This window comes from Prunus persica, chromosome G7, assembly GCF_000346465.2.
Source record: "Prunus persica cultivar Lovell chromosome G7, Prunus_persica_NCBIv2, whole genome shotgun sequence".
NCBI classification, from domain to species: Eukaryota; Viridiplantae; Streptophyta; class Magnoliopsida; order Rosales; family Rosaceae; genus Prunus; species Prunus persica.
In genome coordinates this window covers 8228761-8247466 of record NC_034015.1, presented here as the reverse complement: position 1 = coordinate 8247466, position 18706 = coordinate 8228761, and the positions used below count along the sequence as shown (strand labels likewise).

Below are 18706 nucleotides of genomic sequence, written 5' to 3'. Positions count from 1 at the left end.
TTTCTTCGCCAAGATGGCACAGGAGAACCAACCTCCAGCAGGTACCTTCTTTCTGTGCGACAAATTTTATTTTTATCCTTATGATATGGCAGGACTCACTTTTGTTTTTGTTTTTGTTTTGTTTAAATATGATTTTGGTTTGAAGGATACCCAACTGCAACTGAGAATCCCCCAACTGGGAAGAAGTTTAGCCCTCGGACAAAAATGATAGACATGTGCGTTATTGAGGGATGGTAAGTTGTTAGACATCTTATGCATCAGTTTTTTTCCTTTCAATCATCTTTGTAAAAATTTCTTAAATCTTAGAAAAGCAGGAGACTTGCTACCTAACTCATAAGTCACCAATGGGGTCTAGCTTAGTGGGCAAGAGCCTTGACTTGCAGACCAATGGTCTCAAGTTCTAACCTCATGATCCCTTGGTAGTGTGTGTGTGAGCAATCCCCTCCCCTTTGTAGTTTAAACTATCAATTGTATTTTAAAATAAAATTAAATAAAATCAAAAATAAAATAAAAACTAAAACTCGCAAGCCAAAATCCAATAGAATCACTGCAGAAATTAGTGGACTTAATACCTAAAACCCAAATTACTGCATCCCCGAGCACTATGGATCTCCTCATAGTGGAACCTATTCGTCCTATACTTGTAGCATTCAAAACTGCCTACTTTTTTCCCTCGTCCTGTCAATTGATGCCTAATCATTTTGTTTCTTCTGTGATATCTATTGGTGCAGCCTCTTTGCCTTATGCTGCTGTTGGCTTTGTGAGGAATGCTTCTGAATTTACAGTTATATTCTTAGGTCTAAAGATGCTCGACGCAGATTTGGCAGAATTTTTTTTTTTATTGAAGCTAAAATGCATTCAAATTTAGTGAAAAGCCATATTAATCAATAACTAACCACTGAAGGATGATTCTCAAATGGTGTCCGATAATGGCAACAGCTTTTCCAGCTTGTTATTTGAAAGGATCCTGCTCGGGTCCAACTCCTTTCATGCTTTATTGTATGCATCAACTGGAAAACCCTTTCTTAGCCTGGCCTGGAGAGAGGCAAGCTCTTCTTTGCCCTTTGGAACCTGTGCACGATACGCATGTCTAAATAAAATGCACAACAGTGATAATATAACATGTTTTATTCAGCCATTTTACAAAACATAAATTGGTAGAATTCCGAAAAGAAGCAGCTTGATCAGCTACAAAACAACTTTAATCTGGACACGTTACAATAGGTGTTGCCTTAGAAAAAAAATTTGTTGTTGAGATTGCAAATGAATGCAAACCCTGTAAAAAATTAAGTTTGCTAAGATGTTGGAAATTTAGCATGAGTTTGAGGGTATTGAAAACAATAAATTCACTCTTCAGGATTCCATAATATCATGGTGGTGACATCATTTTAGAAAGATTCTAAAAAAACAATCATCTAAGATGACATTTAATACCTCAATCTTTGCCCAGTGTTCATAAGCGGAATACTTATCCCACAACTGTACTTGGCGGGCATCCGTTGTAGGAAGGTACATGATTATACCAACCTGATACAAAATTTAAAACAGCTTTTACACATGAGCATTGTAGTTGGTAACAGCATCTGATAAGAGATTTAACTAATTCCACATACATGTAACGTAGCAGAGATATGTAATATTTTGGCCAGGGTGAGTATCCAATACAGATACGGCCCCAAATTCGGATATGGAAACTAATATGATCATTGTATGTTACTACACTTATTTACTTGGTGGTTTACAATTTTTTGTCACATTTAAATAATTTTCAAAAAAACCTTTTTCTCAATTGTCCAATGCAAAATTAAGTATTTACTTTTAGTAGTTGAAAAAATCTAAAAGTACCATTGGGCGATTCTATTCCTATTAAAATTGGGTGCACATTCTTAATTTATAATTTGTATATAGTGTTGAGAGTACTGTACCACATCGTGGAAGTAAAGCCTCGCAGAGTAGTACTAAGATACATGATGCCCTGGGCGTCTCTACCCATTGTCAACTGTTGTTGGGTTGGATGTAAGATACATGATACTAAACAAGTTAAATAGGTGTACAAAATTACAAGATACTACAGTACCTCATCTTTTTCATTCTTTGGAGGTTTTTTTTTTTTTTTTTTTCCGGTCGTAGACGAATTAGTTTTTGACGGACTTCTCGTTCATCCTACGAATTTTCTGTCACTTTACTCATAAAGTTTGGCTCTTATAAAAACAAATACATGTGAAGTGGGTTGAATTCTCATAAAGATGTTAAATGGTGACCTATTTCAAGTGGGTTGTAGCATGTCATATCATTAACAAGATCCATTTATTACACAGGTCAATGGGTTCTGGATGAAATCTGTTTATTAACAGGTTACACAGATAGAGATATGTTACCTATTTAATAAATATGTCATGTTCATTTTAGAACCTTATGCCAGAATCACCAGCAATAAGCACAAACATCATCCGTATGTTCAATGTAAAGGGAACATACTTTTACACTAAACCCCAGAAGACTTGTACCACCAATTCATCTATCATGCTTAATCAAGGTAAAATAAAAAAAAGCTTAACCCTAAAATTGTCTTGTATGCATGGTCAACAAGTGATTAACGTTTTTATACCACTGACACCTTTCTAATTCAAGATATGCATAAGGAATTAACCCAAGAGATATAAAGAACAATGCGAAGAAACATTGGTTCATGAAATTACCCACGAAAATATATCATCGTCTTTTGTACTTGAAGCTGGACTCATGGGGCTCTTAGTGCATGCTGTCCAGCGCTGCTCTATTGGAGCAGGTGCTGGTACCTCGTTCGTCTCTATCAGCTGCTTTACATCTTCTATATATTCAAGGTCTTTCAAGCTTGGTTTGGAAAGGGTTCCAACTGGAAAACAAGTTTCTGAAACCCACTGTTGACCACCACAATCAAAGCCCAGAATTTCATCACTCCATCCCACTCTGTATCCCTCTGACTTCCTCCAGAATTCAGCCTCAGCTTGATTAACTTTTACAACATGATCTTTGTCGAGAGGATCTAGGGCAAGCAGTTTATCTCTCAACTCTGTAAATGACAGCTCATTTATGTCCACGTCATTCTTAACTGGAACTACACTGCAAGTAAAATGTGTAAATGGTTAGCTGCAACGAACAGATGAATCAACACAATAGCAATATGGGAGTTTTTGAGTATATGAAGCAAAAAAGAACATATAATAGAGGAAGAACAATGGAGGACCAGTAATCCGTTTTATGCTAACACAACAACACCAAAGACAGCTCTAGGAGTTTGCAATCCATGCCCACCAACCTGCATACAACATTCCAGTTGGGATTTCACGACCTGGGTTGACCTTGGTTAAACCAACCCCAACCAAGCTTGCCCAAGCTTACAAGAGTATAAGCGTATGCATCTATATTAAGTGCTAATGAGTATTGTATTAACAGTACATAAACAGAGTTCCAAGTTCTAGTAGTAAGAAATCTAGAATATCAAAGCCATTGAACATTGAAACAGAGAAATGAAAGAAAAAGAGCAGTCATTTAAGACCATGTTGTAAAAACTTTTTGTTTCCCATTTCACCACATAGCTCTAGCAGTACTTTGATGCCTTTACTTTATTGCACTTGCACAGGTCCTCTAAGCCGAGAGAATATGAAAAAATGATAAATGATAAAAGGGAATAAGAGACATTCAGCCTGTACAGCTTATTGTCCTTCAGCTCAAACAGGAGAAAATATCTTGCTAGATTATATGGTTGACAGGACCAGGAAACAACTTTACCTGAACTTCTGGAGGCATTCCTTGTAGAGATCTCAGACATGCTGTATGGCTTCGTCGCTGCTATATTTGGGTTTGAACTATGGGGGACCTTTCCATTTTGATACAGGGTTACACGTCACAACCACAACAGTGTCGCTATATGGAATATAAAGGCACTTCACATGTTTATTCTCAGATAGTAATTTCCTGTGAAACAAACAGATCATGTATCATTCATTTCCTGATTCCATATCGCGCTATAATACTAATGGTGCATAAGCGCACAGTGAGTCAAAATACGAGAGAGAGAGAGAGAGAGAGAGAGAGAGAGAGAGAGAGAGTTAAAAATAAGCAAAAACAGGACATACAGAGTGAGAGAAGAATTCGTTATAAATAAGAAAAAACAGTACATACAGCTTACCCTTACTAATCAATGACTTCTGAGATTTAAGAACCACATGTACATGTTGATGCATCAGGGATCGACAATTTTTATGTTTCACTGGAAAGTGTTGCTATCACTAGCTGAAATGGTCATTCTTTTATAATGTTTTATTGTTAGCAGCTGTGAAGTGAGACTAAAATTTTCAAAATTTGAGCTTTTTCTAACTTACCTTTTTTGTGAGTGGTTTTTATTGTAGTTTCTCTTTTTTCTTCCAAAAAAAATATATATCACTAGATGAAATTCAATGAAGGGTTTGCATTACAAGCCACCAAATCTCATCACTCAATCGAAATGTTTTCACCATCCCTTAAAACATTGTAAAACCCTAGCTCCAAACCAAACAATGGTTGCCTCACACTCAATAGTTTTCATCTTTCCATAAACTTGTTGCAATTTGCAACTTGCAAGCAACACTCATGCATTTTGCACTTACTATCTGAATGAAAGATAAACCAATAAATCTAACAATGAAAGGAAAAAATAATTACTTATGATTTTTCTTGATCTCTTCCATGTTTGAAACAGAAGTGTGCTCTACAAGCTCCTGTCTCTCAACGCACTGGATGGTGACTTCAGCAACCACTCCAAGGCCACACCGGGCTAAATAAAACAGCTCTGGATCTTTCTCTTTAGAGATTTCTATTGTTCCCTTAGCAGGAGTGACCAGCTTCATACTGATCACCTGTTCATCCATCGGAGGCAATTTTGCACCAGTACCATGTGCACCAACCTACACGCATATGACCATGAGGCAAAGAGAAAGATCATATTAGCAAAAATCAAAATGTGATAAAGCCAGTCAATTGGAAAGAGTTAAACCGTACCCCACATCAAACTTAACAAAAAAACAAACCAACCTGCAAAATGCCACCAATCTGCTGCTCCCTAATGGAGGCAAAGTTCTGCAGAGTAAGGCCATGTTCCTTGATCCCATCCACCAATTCCTGCACCCTTATCCCAGCTTGCACTCTCACCCTCTTCTTCTCCTTATCCACCTCCAAAACCTTATCCATCAGGCCAAATTGACCATTCCAGCCCTGGACAATCCAATCCCATTAGGGGACAACCCGGACCCGACAGGCCGAATTCGGGTTTTCTTCTCACGGGCATCTTTGACAACCTTTTCCAGCTCCTCAAGGGTCTCAAGCTGGTGGAAAACCCGGGTCTGGACCCCGTGGGTCCCGCTCCAGTTGGAGACTGTGTGGAGCTCCTCGGGCAGAGGAGCATAGCGGAAAATCTGGGCTTTTTTGCGCCTGGCGTTTTCAGGGAAAGGGAAGGAGTAGTAGGTGGCTGCAGCGGAGAACAAGACGAGGGCTGTTTAGCCCAAGTACTTGCGGAGCTCAGAGGCTGTAAGGAGTTTTTAGCAAATTTTGGTTTATTTTTCTGATTTTTTAAAATAATTTTTGTGAATTTTTTAAGAAAAACAATAACAAAATATAAAAAGAAAACCTAAATAACAAGTGGCTGCACAAGTGAGTGACACATTTCAGTCGAATTGAATGCTAACCAGTCAGACGCTGCCTCATGTCATTGCCTTCAATTTATTGTTATTTTCAATGTTTAAACTTCCAAAATTCATAATCAATTTATAAAACTCATAAAAGTAAATCAAAATTCTGCGAAATCATTATGACATTTTCTCCATATTTGATGCTTTAAAATATAATTTTGATTTAGAAAACAATTCAAATAATTTCTCAAACTCAATTTTGTGCGACTAAGGGCCAGTTTGGCATTGCTGTGCTGTGAAAATAATCACAATCAGATTTGTTGTGAAAGAAAGCAGTTTAGCATTTGGTAAACTTTTTTGTTAAAAGTGTTGTTGGTACTAATTCCTGCATAATCATAAAATGATTCTCGCATAATCATTAAACCTAACGCCTCTTTGAAACTGATTTCCGAATAATTAGAAAATGAAAGCACTTCATTAGCTGCTTTCCCTTATAGCTTTTTCTCACAACAATTTTTAACAATAAGATATTTTCTCATAATTTACCAAACGGGTTGGGTTTCCCAAATTTTTTCTAAAAATCACTTATTACCCAAAATAAGTTTTATTATTTTGCCACGGGCATTAAGTTTGAGAGAATTAACTTTTATTATTTGCCACGATCATGCCTTCATAGCAATCTTCCAATCGGGGGAATAAAGACATTTTCATCGTTATATTATACTGTTATTCTCTCATCCAGATGTCCTCACGTTATTATCGTGCGAATGTCATTATAAACAGGAAAGAAAGCATGGAGGGGTAGTAGAAAATATATAGCGTTCGCATGATAATAATGACAGAATATTGGCATATGAGAATTTCTATATATATACACACACGTGAATACCATCAATACAATCACAACATGATATGGTCATTCACCAAAAAATACCATCCATTTCTCTAAACACTAAGAAAATTCATTTAAAATCAAAACAGGTTCAATTTACCCATGAACTGTTGTCGAAAAAGTCCATATAATTTTAAATCAACAAAACAATTTATAAACCACATCAACATGTTAAATAAGCCATTAACATTATGCAAATCCACATTATAATAAATATAATAGTTGTTAAAATTAACCCTAAACCTCAAGTTAAAACATTGCAATGTTTGCCTTTTCCTGGGTTGATTATCAAGTCAGCTGTTTTATGCCCATGTGGCACGTTTTGAACCCCACTTTATACTGATACTGATGTGGACAAAAAATTTGAGCTGCATGAGAAAATTAAAATTAAAAATTAAAAAAATCTAGTTGTCTCTAAAAAAATTATTAAATTTTTTAAAGATAAATTAAAAAATCGCAGCTCACAGGAGCAAATGTGAACACCTTGTTCTTAATGCATTTCTTTTATAAAATAGCGGAAGCATATATTCTCTGTATAAATAAGCATTAAAATTGTGAACAATTATCACTGATTGAAAACCTGTGTAGAGAATTCTTGTTTTCACACCTTTTATCGACTCTTTTTATGCTTTTTCCACTGCTTTTTATTCTCCTCTTCAGCAAGTAAAGAATCCAAATCAAAAGCAACCCGCATGTCTTTTGGATTTAGGACCTTGTTTTCTTGCCTTTTATTAGCCTTTCCTGCTTGCTTTTGGAATTGTGTGACGTGGATGAACCTTTGCTTTATTTCAGTGTTTTAATGCAAATTTTGGCTCACCAATCTGGCTTCAAACAATTGATGCTGAGAAGATGATAGTAGCCAAAAGTTGAAGGACGTATCTGGAGCCCTCTCTCAAGAATCAGAACCACATGTCAGCTGGACAGATTCATAACCAAACTCAAATCCACAATATGCTCTGCCTTTAGAAAAAGGCTCTTTAGACATTACATTACTAGAAGCCGACCAATATCAGAATCTTTACTCCATTATACCATTATAGGGTTCATGAGCCTCTATATATATATAGATGAATCAACATTTACACTACCACATACAGATTTATACTAGAGTCACCTAGACACTGATCTTTGAATCGAATTTGATCTTTCGTCTCAAGTTAGGTCATAGCTTCTGCTGTTTCTTCCCCAAGATGGCCAAGAAACAGGCACAAGAGAACCAACCTCCAGCAGGTACCTTCTTTCTGTGCGACAAATTTTATTTTTATCCTTATGATATAGCAGGACTCACTTCTGTTTTTTTAATTTTTAATTTTAATTTATTTTTAAATATGGTTTTGGTTTGAAGGATACCCAACTGCATCTGAGAATCCCCCAACTGGGAAGAAGTTTAGGCCTCGGACAAAAAAGAAAGGAGACAGGGGCTTTATTGAGGGATGGTAAGTTGTTAGACATCTTATTTTGCATCAGTTTTTTTTCCTTTCAATCATCATTGTAAAAATGTCTTAAATCTTAGAAAAGCGGGAGACCTGCAACCAAACTCATAAGTCACCAACGGCGTCTAGCCCAGTGGGAAAGAGCCTTGACTTGCAGACCAATGGTCTCAAGTTCTAACATCATGGCCCATTAGTAGTGTATGTGAGCAACCTCCTCCCCCTTGTAGTTTAGACTATCGATTGTATTAAAAAATAAAAATAAAATAAAAAAACTCACAAGCCAAAATCCAATAGAATCACTGCAGAAATTAGTGGACTTATACCTAAAACCCAAATTACTGCATCCCCGAGCACTATGGATCTCCTCATAGTGGAACCTATTCGTCCTATACTTGTAGCATTCAAAACTGCCTACTTTTTTCCCTAGTCCTGTCAATTGATGCTAATCATTTTGTTTCTTTTTGTGATATCTATTGGTGCAGCCTCTTCGCCTTATGCTGCTGTTGGCTTTGTGAGGAATGCTTCTGAATTTACCATAAGCACGACTACCATAATAGCTTCCTAGCTTACTCTTGTATCTTTGTTTAGCTTGGGGCGGTTGCCTGACTGTTATTATTTTTCCCTGTGTATCCACATATTGTAATAATATACCATCATATTTTCCTTTTCTGCTCTCTTCTTATTTTTCCCTGCGTCTGTCTATTCTCCTTATACGTAAGTACATTATACAAGTTACATCAACGCAACAAGAACATTTGACATACACCCCACTTTTTTGAATGGGTTAAACATATTTTCTACACAATATTTGCTCACTATTACTCAGGGTATGCGAGGTACACACACATAGACCCTAATTGAATTGTTTTGGCACTTCCCAATTTTTCAAACAAGCAATTTTTATCGAGAAAGTCAATATATTTGAGATCGAAGGCTGTGTCCAAAAGGTTTTTCCTTTTTACCATTATCAATAAACGTAATAATACACCACATCGCATCTCATGTTTCCCCTTAAATTTACAGTTATATTCCTAGGTCTAAAGATGCTCAAGGCAGATTTGGCGGAATTTTTTTTTATTGAAGCTAAAATGCATTCAAATTTAGTGAAAAGCCATATTAATCAATAACTAACCACTGAAGGATGCTTCTCAAATGGTATCTGATAATGGGAACAGCTTTTCCAGCTTGTTATTTGAAAGGATCCTGCTCGGGTCCAACTCCTTTCGTGCTTTATTGTATGCATCAACTGGAAAACGCTTTCTTAGCCTGGCCTGGAGAGAGGCAAGCTCTTCTTTGTCCTTTGGAACCTGTGCACGATACGCATGTCTAAATAAAATGCACAACAGTGATAATATAACATGTTTTATTCAGCCATTTTACAAAAGATAAATTGGTAGAATTCCTAAAAGAAGCAGCTTGATCAGCTACAAAACAACTTTAATCTGGACACGTTACAAAAGGTGTTGCCTTAGAAAAAAATTTGTTGTTGAGATTGCAAGTGAATGCAAACCCTGTAAAAAATTAAGTTTGCTAAGATGTTGGAAATTTAGCATGAGTTTGAGGGTATTGAAAACAATAAATTCACTCTTCAGGATTCCATAATATCATGGTGGTAACATCATTTTAGAAAGATTCTACGAAGACAATCATCTAAGATGACATTTAATACCTCAATCTTTGCCCAGTGTTCATAAGCGGAATACTTATCCCACAACTGTACTTGGGTCAGACGCCTGTAGTGGAAAAACTCTTCTGTAATTTCCTTTCTTTGGCGGGCATCCGTTGTAGGAAGGTACATGATTATACCAACCTGATACAAAATTTAAAACAGCTTTTACACATGAGCATTGTAGTTGGTAACAGCATTTGATAAGAGAGTTAACTAATTCCACATACATGTAACATAGCAGAGGTGTGTAATATTTTGGCCAGGGTGAGTATCCAATACAGATACGGCCCCAAATAAGGATATGGATACTAATATGATCATTGTATGTTACTACACTTATTTACTTGGTGGTTGATTGTTTTTTGTCACATTTAAATCATTTTCACAAAAACCTTTTTCTCAATTGTCCAATGCAAAATTAAGTATTTACTTTTAGTAGTTGAAAAAACCTAAAAGTACCATTGGCCAATTCTATTCCTATTAAAATTGGGTGCGCATTCTTAATTTATAATTTGTATATAGTGTTGAGAGTACTGTACCACATCGTGGAAGTAAAGCCTCGCAGAGTAGTACTAAGATACATGATGCCCTTGGGCGTCTCTACCCATTGTCAACTGTTGTTGGGTTGGATGTAAGATACAAGATACTAAACAAGTTAAATAGGTGTACAAAATTAAGATACTATAGTACCTCATCTTTTTCATTCTTTGGAGTTTTTTTTTTTTTTGGTCGTAGACAAATTAGTTTTTGACGGACTTCTTGTTCATCCTACGTATTTTCTGTCACTTTACTCATAAAGTTTGGTTCTTATAAAAACAAATACAAGCGAAGTAGGTTGAATTCTCATAAAGGTGTTAAATGGTGACCTATTTCAAGTGGGTTGTATCATGTCATATCATTAACAAGATCCATTTATTACACGGGTCAATGGGTTCTGGATGAAATCTGTTTATTAACAGGTTACACAGGTAGAGATGTGCTACCTATTTAATAAATATGTCATGTTCATGTTAGAACCTATGCCAGAAACACCAGCAATAAGCACAAACATCCTCCGTATGTTCAATGTAAAGGGAACATACTTTTACACTAAACCCCAGAAGACTTGTACCACCAATTCATCTATCATGCTTTATCAAGGTAAAAAAAAAAAAAAAAAACCTTAACCCTAAAATTGTCTTGTATGCATGGTCAACAAGTGATTAACGTTTTTATACCACTGACACCTTTCTAATTCAAGATATGCATATGCAATTAACCCAAGAGATATAAAGAACAATGCGAAGAAACATTGGTTCATGAAATTACCCACGAAAATATATCATCGTCTTTTGTACTTGAAGCTGGACTCATGGGGCTCTTAGTGCATGCTGTCCAGCGCTGCTCTATTGGAGCAGGTGCTGGTACCTCGTTCTTCTCTATGAGCTGCTTTACATCTTCTATGTATTCAAGGTCTTTCAAGCTCGGTTTGGAAAGGGTTCCAACTGGAAAACAAGTTTCTGAAACCCACTGTTGACCACCACAATCAAAGCCCAGAATTTCATCACTCCATCCCACTCTGTATCCCTCTGACTTCCTCCAGAATTCAGCCTCAGCTTGATTAACTTTTACAACATGATCTTTGTCGAGGGGATCTAGGGCAAGCAGTTTATCTCTCAACTCTGTAAATGACAGCTCATTTATGTCCACGTCATTCTTAACTGGAACTACACTGCAAGTAAAATGTGTAAATGGTTAGCTGCAACGAACAGATGAATCAGCACAATAGCAATATGGGAGTTTTTGAGTATATGAAGCAAAAAAGAACAGATAATAGAGGAAGAACAATGGAGGACCAGTAATCCGTTTTATGCTAACACAACAACACCAAAAACAGCTCTAGGAGTTCGCAATCCATGCCCACCAACCTGCATACAACATTCCAGTTGGGATTTCACGACCTGGGTTGACCTTGGTTAAACCAACCCCAACCAACCTTGCCCAAGCTTACAAGAGTATAAGCGTATGCATCTATATTAAGTGCTAATGAGTATTGTCTTAACAGTATATAAACAGAGTTCCAAGTTCTATTAGTAAGAAATCTGGAATATCAAAGCCACTGAACATTGAAACAGAGAAATGAAAGAAAAAGAGCAGTCATTTAAGACCATGTTGCAAAAAGTTTTTGTTTCCCATTTCACCACATAGCTCTAGCAGTACTTTGATGCCTTTACTTTATTGCACTTGCACAGGTCCTCTAAGCCAAGAGAATATGAAAATAAAGAAAATGATAAATGATAAAAGGGAATAAGAGACATTCAGCCTGTACAGCTTATTGTCCTTCAGCTCAAACAGGAGAAAATATCTTGCTAGATTATATGGTTGACAGGACCAGGAAACAACTTTACCTGCACTTCTGGAGGCATTCCTTGTAGAGATCTCGAACATGCTGTATGGCTTCATCGCTGCTATATTTGGGTTTGAACTTTGGGGGACCTTTCCATTTTGATACAGGGTTACATGTCACAACCACAACAGTGTCGCTATATGGAATATAAAGGTACTTCACATGTTTATTCTCAGATAGTAATTTCCTGTGAAACAAACAGATCATGTATCATTCATTTCCAGATTCCATATCGCGCTATAATATTAATAGTGCATAAGCGCACAGTGAGTCAAAATATAAGAGAGAGAGAGAGAGAGAGAGAGAGAGAGAGAGAGAATTCGTTAAAAATAAGCAAGAACAGGACATACAGAGTGAGAGAAGAATTCGTTATAAATAAGAAAAAACAGTACATACAGCTTACCCTTACTAAGCAATGACTTTAGATTTAAGAACCACATGTACATGTTGATGCATCAGTGATCGACAATTTTTATGTTTCACCAGAAAGTGTTGCTATCACTAGCTGAAATGACCATTCTTTTATAATGTTGTATTGTTAGCAGCTGTGAAGTGAGACTAAAATTTTCAAAATTTGAGCTTTTTCTAACTTACCTTTTTTGTGAGTGGTTTTTATTGTAGTTTCTCTTTTTTCTTCCAAAAAAAAAATATATCACTAGATGAAATTCAATGAAGGGTTTGCATTACAAGCCACCAAATCTCATCACTCAATCGAAGTGTTTTCACCATCCCTTAAAACATTGTAAAACCCTAGCTCCAAACCAAACAATGGTTGCCTCACACTCAATAGTTTTCATCTTTCCATAAACTTGTTGCAATTTGCAACTTGCAAGGAACACTCATGCATTTTGTACTTACTATCTGAATGAAAGATAAACCAATAAATCTAACAATGAAAGGAATAAATAATTACTTATGATTTTTCTTGATCTCTTCCATGTTTGAAACAGAAGTGTGCTCTACAAGCTCCTGTCTCTCAACGCACTGGATGGTGACTTCAGCAACCACTCCAAGGCCACCAAGGCCACACCGGGCTAAATAAAACAGCTCTGGATCTTTCTCTTTAGAGATTTCTATTGTTCCCTTAGCAGGAGTGACCAGCTTCATACTGATCACCTGTTCATCCATCGGAGGCAATTTTGCACCAGTACCATGTGCACCAACCTACACGCATATGAACATGAGGCAAAGAGAAAGATCGTATTAACAAAAATCAAAATGTGATAAGGCCACTCAATTGGAAACAGTTAAACCAAAACCCACATCAAACTTAACAAAAAAACAAACCAACCTGCAAAATGCCACCAATCTGCTGCTCCCTAATGGAGGCAAAGTTCTGCAGAGTAAGGCCATGTTCCTTGATCCCATCCACCAATTCCTGCACCCTTATCCCAGCTTGCACTCTCACCCTCTTCTTCTCCTTATCCACCTCCAAAACCTTATCCATCAGCGCCAAATTGACCATTCCAGCCCTGGACAATCCAATCCCATTCGGGGACAACCCGGACCCGACAGGCCGAATCCGGGTTTTCTTCTCATGGGCATCCTTGACAACCTTTTCCAGCTCCTCAAGGGTCTCAGGCTGGTGGAAAACCCGGGTCTGGACCTCATGGGTCCCGCTCCAGTTGGAGACTGTGTGTAGCTCCTCGGGCAGAGGAGCATAGCGGAAAATCTGGGCTTTTTTGTGCTTGGCGTTTTCAGGGAAAGGGAAGGAGTAGTAGGTGGCTGCAGCGGAGAACAAGACGAGGGCTGTGTAGCCCAAGTACTTGCGGAGCTCAGAGGCTGATGAAGATGCTGATGGCGATGAAAGACTGGAACATGCGCGTGCTGGGCCTAATGGGTTCAGTGGGTTTTGGGGGATGGCGGTGGAAATGTGTGTCTTGAGGTGGTGGTGGTGGTGGAGGGACTGGAGTGAGCGTCTGAGAGTGAGAGCTCTGAGCATTTTTCCGTTTTTTCCTTTCTTTTTTTCTTCCTCTGCTCCTCCTTCCCTCTTTAGTATTTGGGATCGGAAAATTTACAAAAATAGCCAAAACTTCACCTCTTATTTCAAAAATATCAAATTTTGTATTAATTTCAAATATGGCAAAAAGCTCATCTAAATAAATACAAATGCTCTCAAATTTAAAATTCACGTAAACCTCAAAAAAAAAAAAAACCCTAATAGATTAGGAATTTTTGTACATACGTTTGTTCGCAAACATATTGCTGCCATAGACAAACGATGAGTGTTGTTCTTCCTTGGCTCGTCGTTCAGTTTCTTCTTCATACTATATTTATAAAATTATCAAACTTCTAGAAGTTTGCTTTATCAAGTATTTATAAAATTAAAAATGGTGTCCTGTTTTTGTATCTTTTAATCTTGCATCGTCTGGAGTTTAGAGTGCTTAGAAACTCCCTTTTACTTAGTATTAAAGATGGTCACAGTGGAGGTTACAATTTAATTATAAATAAAAAAAAAGTTGTCATCTAGAAAAGAGGAACCGTAATTGTGGTCGAATGTGGATTTGGAAGTTTCCATGCTTTGGGAATACTTTGGCCTCTGGTGGTACCATGAAAGCTCGATTACTCTTAGATATGTTCCATATGTCACCATTGACACTCGAAAGCGATTTTGAGGTGAGTAGACTCCCCTGTGCCACAACTGTCTATGATGTATTTTACATCATGGAGACACTCTAGGACTGGAATCTCTTCACGTTCGTGTAATGCCTGCCTTTGAAGCTCCCAACTTTCTCCTTGGTTTTGCTGACTTAATGTCCATGGGTGCGGCATTTCCTGTGATGGAGATTATAACTCCCTTGAGCCCCATCCAAAGTGCTATGATTTAATATTATTAATTCACTTTGAGCCTAATGATACCTTCTTCGCCTCAAGAACTATGTTGGAGGGTGAGTTCTAGGATTCAATCTTACATGAGTTCTTGTGTAATTTACCTATGCCAAAAGATACGATCTATAGAAGGAAACATCACCGATGCCCTTTCTTGGGTAAGGTAGGAAGCTGCAGAGAGGAAGCCAAATAGGGCCTACTTGTGGCCTTCCTAACACCAATCATCTTGTTCACAGTGTGTGATGTGAGACATGTCATTTGGCAACTTGGCTTAATAGTACCACACCTAACACCTAACACCACCACCACCACCACCACCACCAACACCACCAACACCACCAACACCAGCATCACTCATTTATATTAGATTGATACCTCTAAAAAGATAGACATTAAATTCCGTAGACTTTTAGGTTAGCCAAAAAGATAAACATTAAACGCCATCGACATCACCAGCTCTACCATATTGCGATGACCATGACCATAACCACCCCAAACACCTTAAGCACTAGCAGCCTCAATATCAGAAACGAAGAAAGACATAAAAACAAAGAAGAATCTACAAAGGAGACAAGGCCTCCAAATCTAAGCTAGAGCAGAACGGTCAAGCAGAGAGAGTTGAAACTGACTGGCAGAGATAAAGGAGAAAACGAAACAAAGCCAGGAAGTTAAAAAGAAAATCTAATACCCAAAACCGTACGATAAAGTATGAGTAAACAATAGTTGTACTCATAGTACGCAATAATCAGCATTTAAGAGCACAAACTACTCAACACCGCATCAGTATTATTCTGTACAAAACATGCATATATAGGATAGCCACCTATCAAGCCAACTTATTGACGCCTAAATCCCAATTAGTAGGGAAGGGCTGTCTACATAGTACCAATTAAGACGTATATTCCCTTGATGCCCATCTCTCCTCATACCGTCCAAATGAGTAGGCTGTTGACGGAACCTCAATCATGTGAAGAGGGTCCGGTTCAATGCCATAATCTGTTAGCGGTCTATGCTCGAGAACATCATCGTGACCTTTTACGAATTCAGGAATCTCCACCTCTCCCTTCTTTATATTCTCCCAAAGGTACTGCAGGCGGCTTACATACTTGATTTTCCAATATAGGCTGCAAACAAAGATAATTTTTAGAACAAAAACGAATACCACATCGATTATGCTCTCAATTCACTGTTGGCTGAAACTTGGACAAGGATTCAATAGGGAAATATAGTCATTTGAGGATGCTTGGGCATAATCTGCATGACTACATAGTACATCCAATAACGTTGCTTGAAACATAAATTGAAGAATTTCAACATCAGCCATCAAAATGATTTTTTTTTCCTACTTATCTCAAAGGCAGATTTGTCTAAATTGCAGTTCATTGAACAAAATAATTACCAAGTTTCAAGACAGTATTAAGCAAAGTCAAGAGACATGTCAATAATATCAAAATACTAATCCACAAACTCTCCGTTATATTCACTAAATTGTTTGTTTTTTATAATAATAATAATAATGAGAAATCATTATTATATTAGGTTGTGGGTTTACAAAGTATATGAAATCACTTACCCTCCAGTTAAGAAGAATCGGCCAAGAGTGGCAAAGACAAGTCTTGATCGGAGCCCAGGGTGAATGAAGTACACAATCTGAAGCCTGTCCTTCAAATATGAAGGAAGGTCTTCATAAATCCACCTTAAGATAGTTATGCCAGGGGAGTTATCCTCCTTTTGCACAGTACTATGCATGTAAACAATGCAGTATGGCCCTTCTGGAAGCTCACTGCATAATTTGTGGAATATATACCTCTTCAGCCTATCTCCACTAACAACTGGAGCTGCAGAAAGAAAATCAGACAAATTAAAACAATTGTCATGTGACACAGGGTTTTTCAAAAGTAGAATAAGGAGAATGAAAACAAAAAATCAAAGAATTAATTATTTTCCTCACCAATATAAATATAAAAAAGAATTTATCCAAACCAAAAGGAAGCAAAATTCGATCTTCTTTGGGAATGTTAAATGCAAAACCAGACATAACAAACCCCTAAAAAGTTTCAACTAAGACAATATTCCCTCCAAACAGAACCCATTTCACATCAGCATCAACGCCACCATTATATCCCGCCATTAAGAGTATTTAAAATTGACTTTTACATCTCAACAACCAATGGTCAAATACTCCCACATCATGCCCGAATCCCTGCCATCTCACATTTGAAAACATACTAAAAGCAAAAAATAACTTATACAGAGTACAAGAAGGGAGATATCGTATCCCTTACAGAACCGAAGACCATTTTTTTCTGATTGAATTATTGAGAAAGATGGTTTATGCCAAACAGGCTGAAGTCAACAACGAACAGGACGGTGATCACCAACCCCTAATTTCTTGCTTTGAAATACTAAACCTGACTATATAGAGTGTGTTATATTTAACTCAAAGCACAAAGTGCAATTTGTTTCCAATGAGACACATCTAGACGAGAAAAACACTTAACTACTTCTAAAAATTAGCAAAATTAAGCAACCTAAGGTAAGTCCCTGCCACAAAAGGTACCATTCTATTAACAGCTTCTACAGTTCACAGAACAGATCATTACATATTTCAAAAACTAAAAATTAAGTAAAAAGCAGTTCCATAAAACCCAGTTGTTCCATACCAAGGGAACCACAAGACCCAAAAAGATAAATAAAAGTAAAGGGTTTAACCTAAAAGAACACAAGAAAATGATCAAAAACACAAAGTAGTTTACCCAAAAAACTGTCAATTACCCAAACAAACATAGAAACTCTTCAAATTCAAACGAAACCCCGAAGCCAAAATAATTAGGACATGCTTATATAATCAGTTAGCTCAGATATGGACAAGTAAAATACACATCTCAGCTGAGAAACAGGTTTTTATTTACGCAGCTAATTTAACTAAAGAACAATTCACCCACTGTAATGACATATAAGGATAGTTGGATCTGTTTGTTTACCGGGAAAGTATTTTCCCACTATGCGAAAAATACGATTTCCAGACTTGTCATGGCCCTGAACACGAAAGAACTGCAAGAGCTCGAGATCGGAGAAGTCCTCGTCGGCAATAAGGTTCTGAGGGCAGTCGTACCAATTCTCTTGTTCTTCGACCTCTCTTTCCTGGTTCGTCAAGAATGGCCTCGCATCTATACCCAGATCCGATGCCAGTACCACCACCGAGAAGTCCTCCGACGAGCTACCCATCTCCGGTTTGGTTGATTTCTCTCACTTTCTCGCGCTTTCTCGCACTTTCTCTCTGTTTTTCGTTGTGTGGCTGTGTGGAGCACCGTAGGATGGAACCGAGGATGGTGCTGGATGTGTGGAATATGGGCTCAGTTAAATTGGACACGTGGGGTGATTTGATAGGGTAACTCAAGATTTGATTGAAGAATATGCAGCAGTGGCAGACTGGGAGTGGAAGTTGTTATCAAGACCATGTGTTTTGAGCACACAGGATTATGACTAACTGTTTATATTTGTTTCTCTCTTTAGATATTACCAATGATGTGGAATTGTTTTGAACGGATAAGGCAATAATATTAGGGATGGTAATTAAGAAAAAAATTTGTTGATTTAATTACCAAACCACTCGGACTAATAAAATTGCCTTTCTAAAGCCATCTCCAACTATATTGGGGTTAAACTCAAATTTTCATCCTCTAAAATGCAACTATTCATGTATTTTCATGACTCAAATTTTTTTCCCTCCAACCTTGCAGACTCATAATTTGAGTCCGCAACTTTATTAAATTGTTTAAGAATGATTAATCCCTAAATTTTTTTTCTCATTAATTTTTCTTGATATTATTTTTGTTTCAATATTCATGA

The 18706-nt window shown here is 37.3% G+C and overlaps 2 protein-coding genes, 1 long non-coding RNA gene and 1 pseudogene across 3 annotated transcripts; 1 reads left to right on the top strand and 3 right to left on the bottom strand.

Annotated features, from left to right (window-relative positions):
- LOC18771602 lies at window positions 820-5555 on the bottom strand (annotated as a pseudogene).
- On the top strand, window positions 7451-8642 carry LOC109950230. Its single transcript, XR_002272507.1, has 3 exons — window positions 7451-7767; window positions 7883-7973; window positions 8453-8642. It is a non-coding gene; the product is annotated as an uncharacterized LOC109950230 (long non-coding RNA).
- Window positions 8906-14101, bottom strand: LOC18769548 (L-galactono-1,4-lactone dehydrogenase, mitochondrial). Its single transcript, XM_007204529.2, has 6 exons — window positions 13317-14101; window positions 12939-13189; window positions 12027-12212; window positions 10948-11350; window positions 9640-9780; window positions 8906-9277 (listed from the first exon to the last, which is right to left on the bottom strand). Exons 1-6 carry the CDS (start codon window positions 13965-13967, stop codon window positions 9119-9121), a joined length of 1791 nt encoding a protein of 596 aa, XP_007204591.1. The 5' UTR covers window positions 13968-14101; the 3' UTR covers window positions 8906-9118.
- LOC18769131 (ganglioside-induced differentiation-associated protein 2) lies at window positions 15519-18185 on the bottom strand. The gene is made up of 3 exons (XM_007202422.2): window positions 17839-18185; window positions 16428-16692; window positions 15519-15978 (listed from the first exon to the last, which is right to left on the bottom strand). The coding sequence occupies exons 1-3, from the start codon at window positions 18080-18082 to the stop codon at window positions 15744-15746; spliced, it is 744 nt and encodes a 247-aa protein (XP_007202484.1). The 5' UTR covers window positions 18083-18185; the 3' UTR covers window positions 15519-15743.

Excerpts from the sequence above, each read along its gene's own strand:
- LOC18769131 (XM_007202422.2), bottom strand. The coding sequence starts at position 18,082 with ATGGGTAGCTCGTCGGAGGACTTCTCGGTGGTGGTACTGGCATCGGAT. Across the intron at positions 16,693-17,838 it reads AGTGGGAAAATACTTTCCCG|CTCCAGTTGTTAGTGGAGAT; the intron begins GTAAACAAACAG and ends TTCTTTCTGCAG. Across the intron at positions 15,979-16,427 it reads CGATTCTTCTTAACTGGAGG|CCTATATTGGAAAATCAAGT; the intron begins GTAAGTGATTTC and ends CTTTGTTTGCAG.
- LOC18769548 (XM_007204529.2), bottom strand. The coding sequence starts at position 13,967 with ATGCTCAGAGCTCTCACTCTCAGACGCTCACTCCAGTCCCTCCACCAC. Across the intron at positions 11,351-12,026 it reads GAATGCCTCCAGAAGTGCAG|TGTAGTTCCAGTTAAGAATG; the intron begins GTAAAGTTGTTT and ends TTTTACTTGCAG. Across the intron at positions 9,278-9,639 it reads AACACTGGGCAAAGATTGAG|GTTCCAAAGGACAAAGAAGA; the intron begins GTATTAAATGTC and ends TATCGTGCACAG.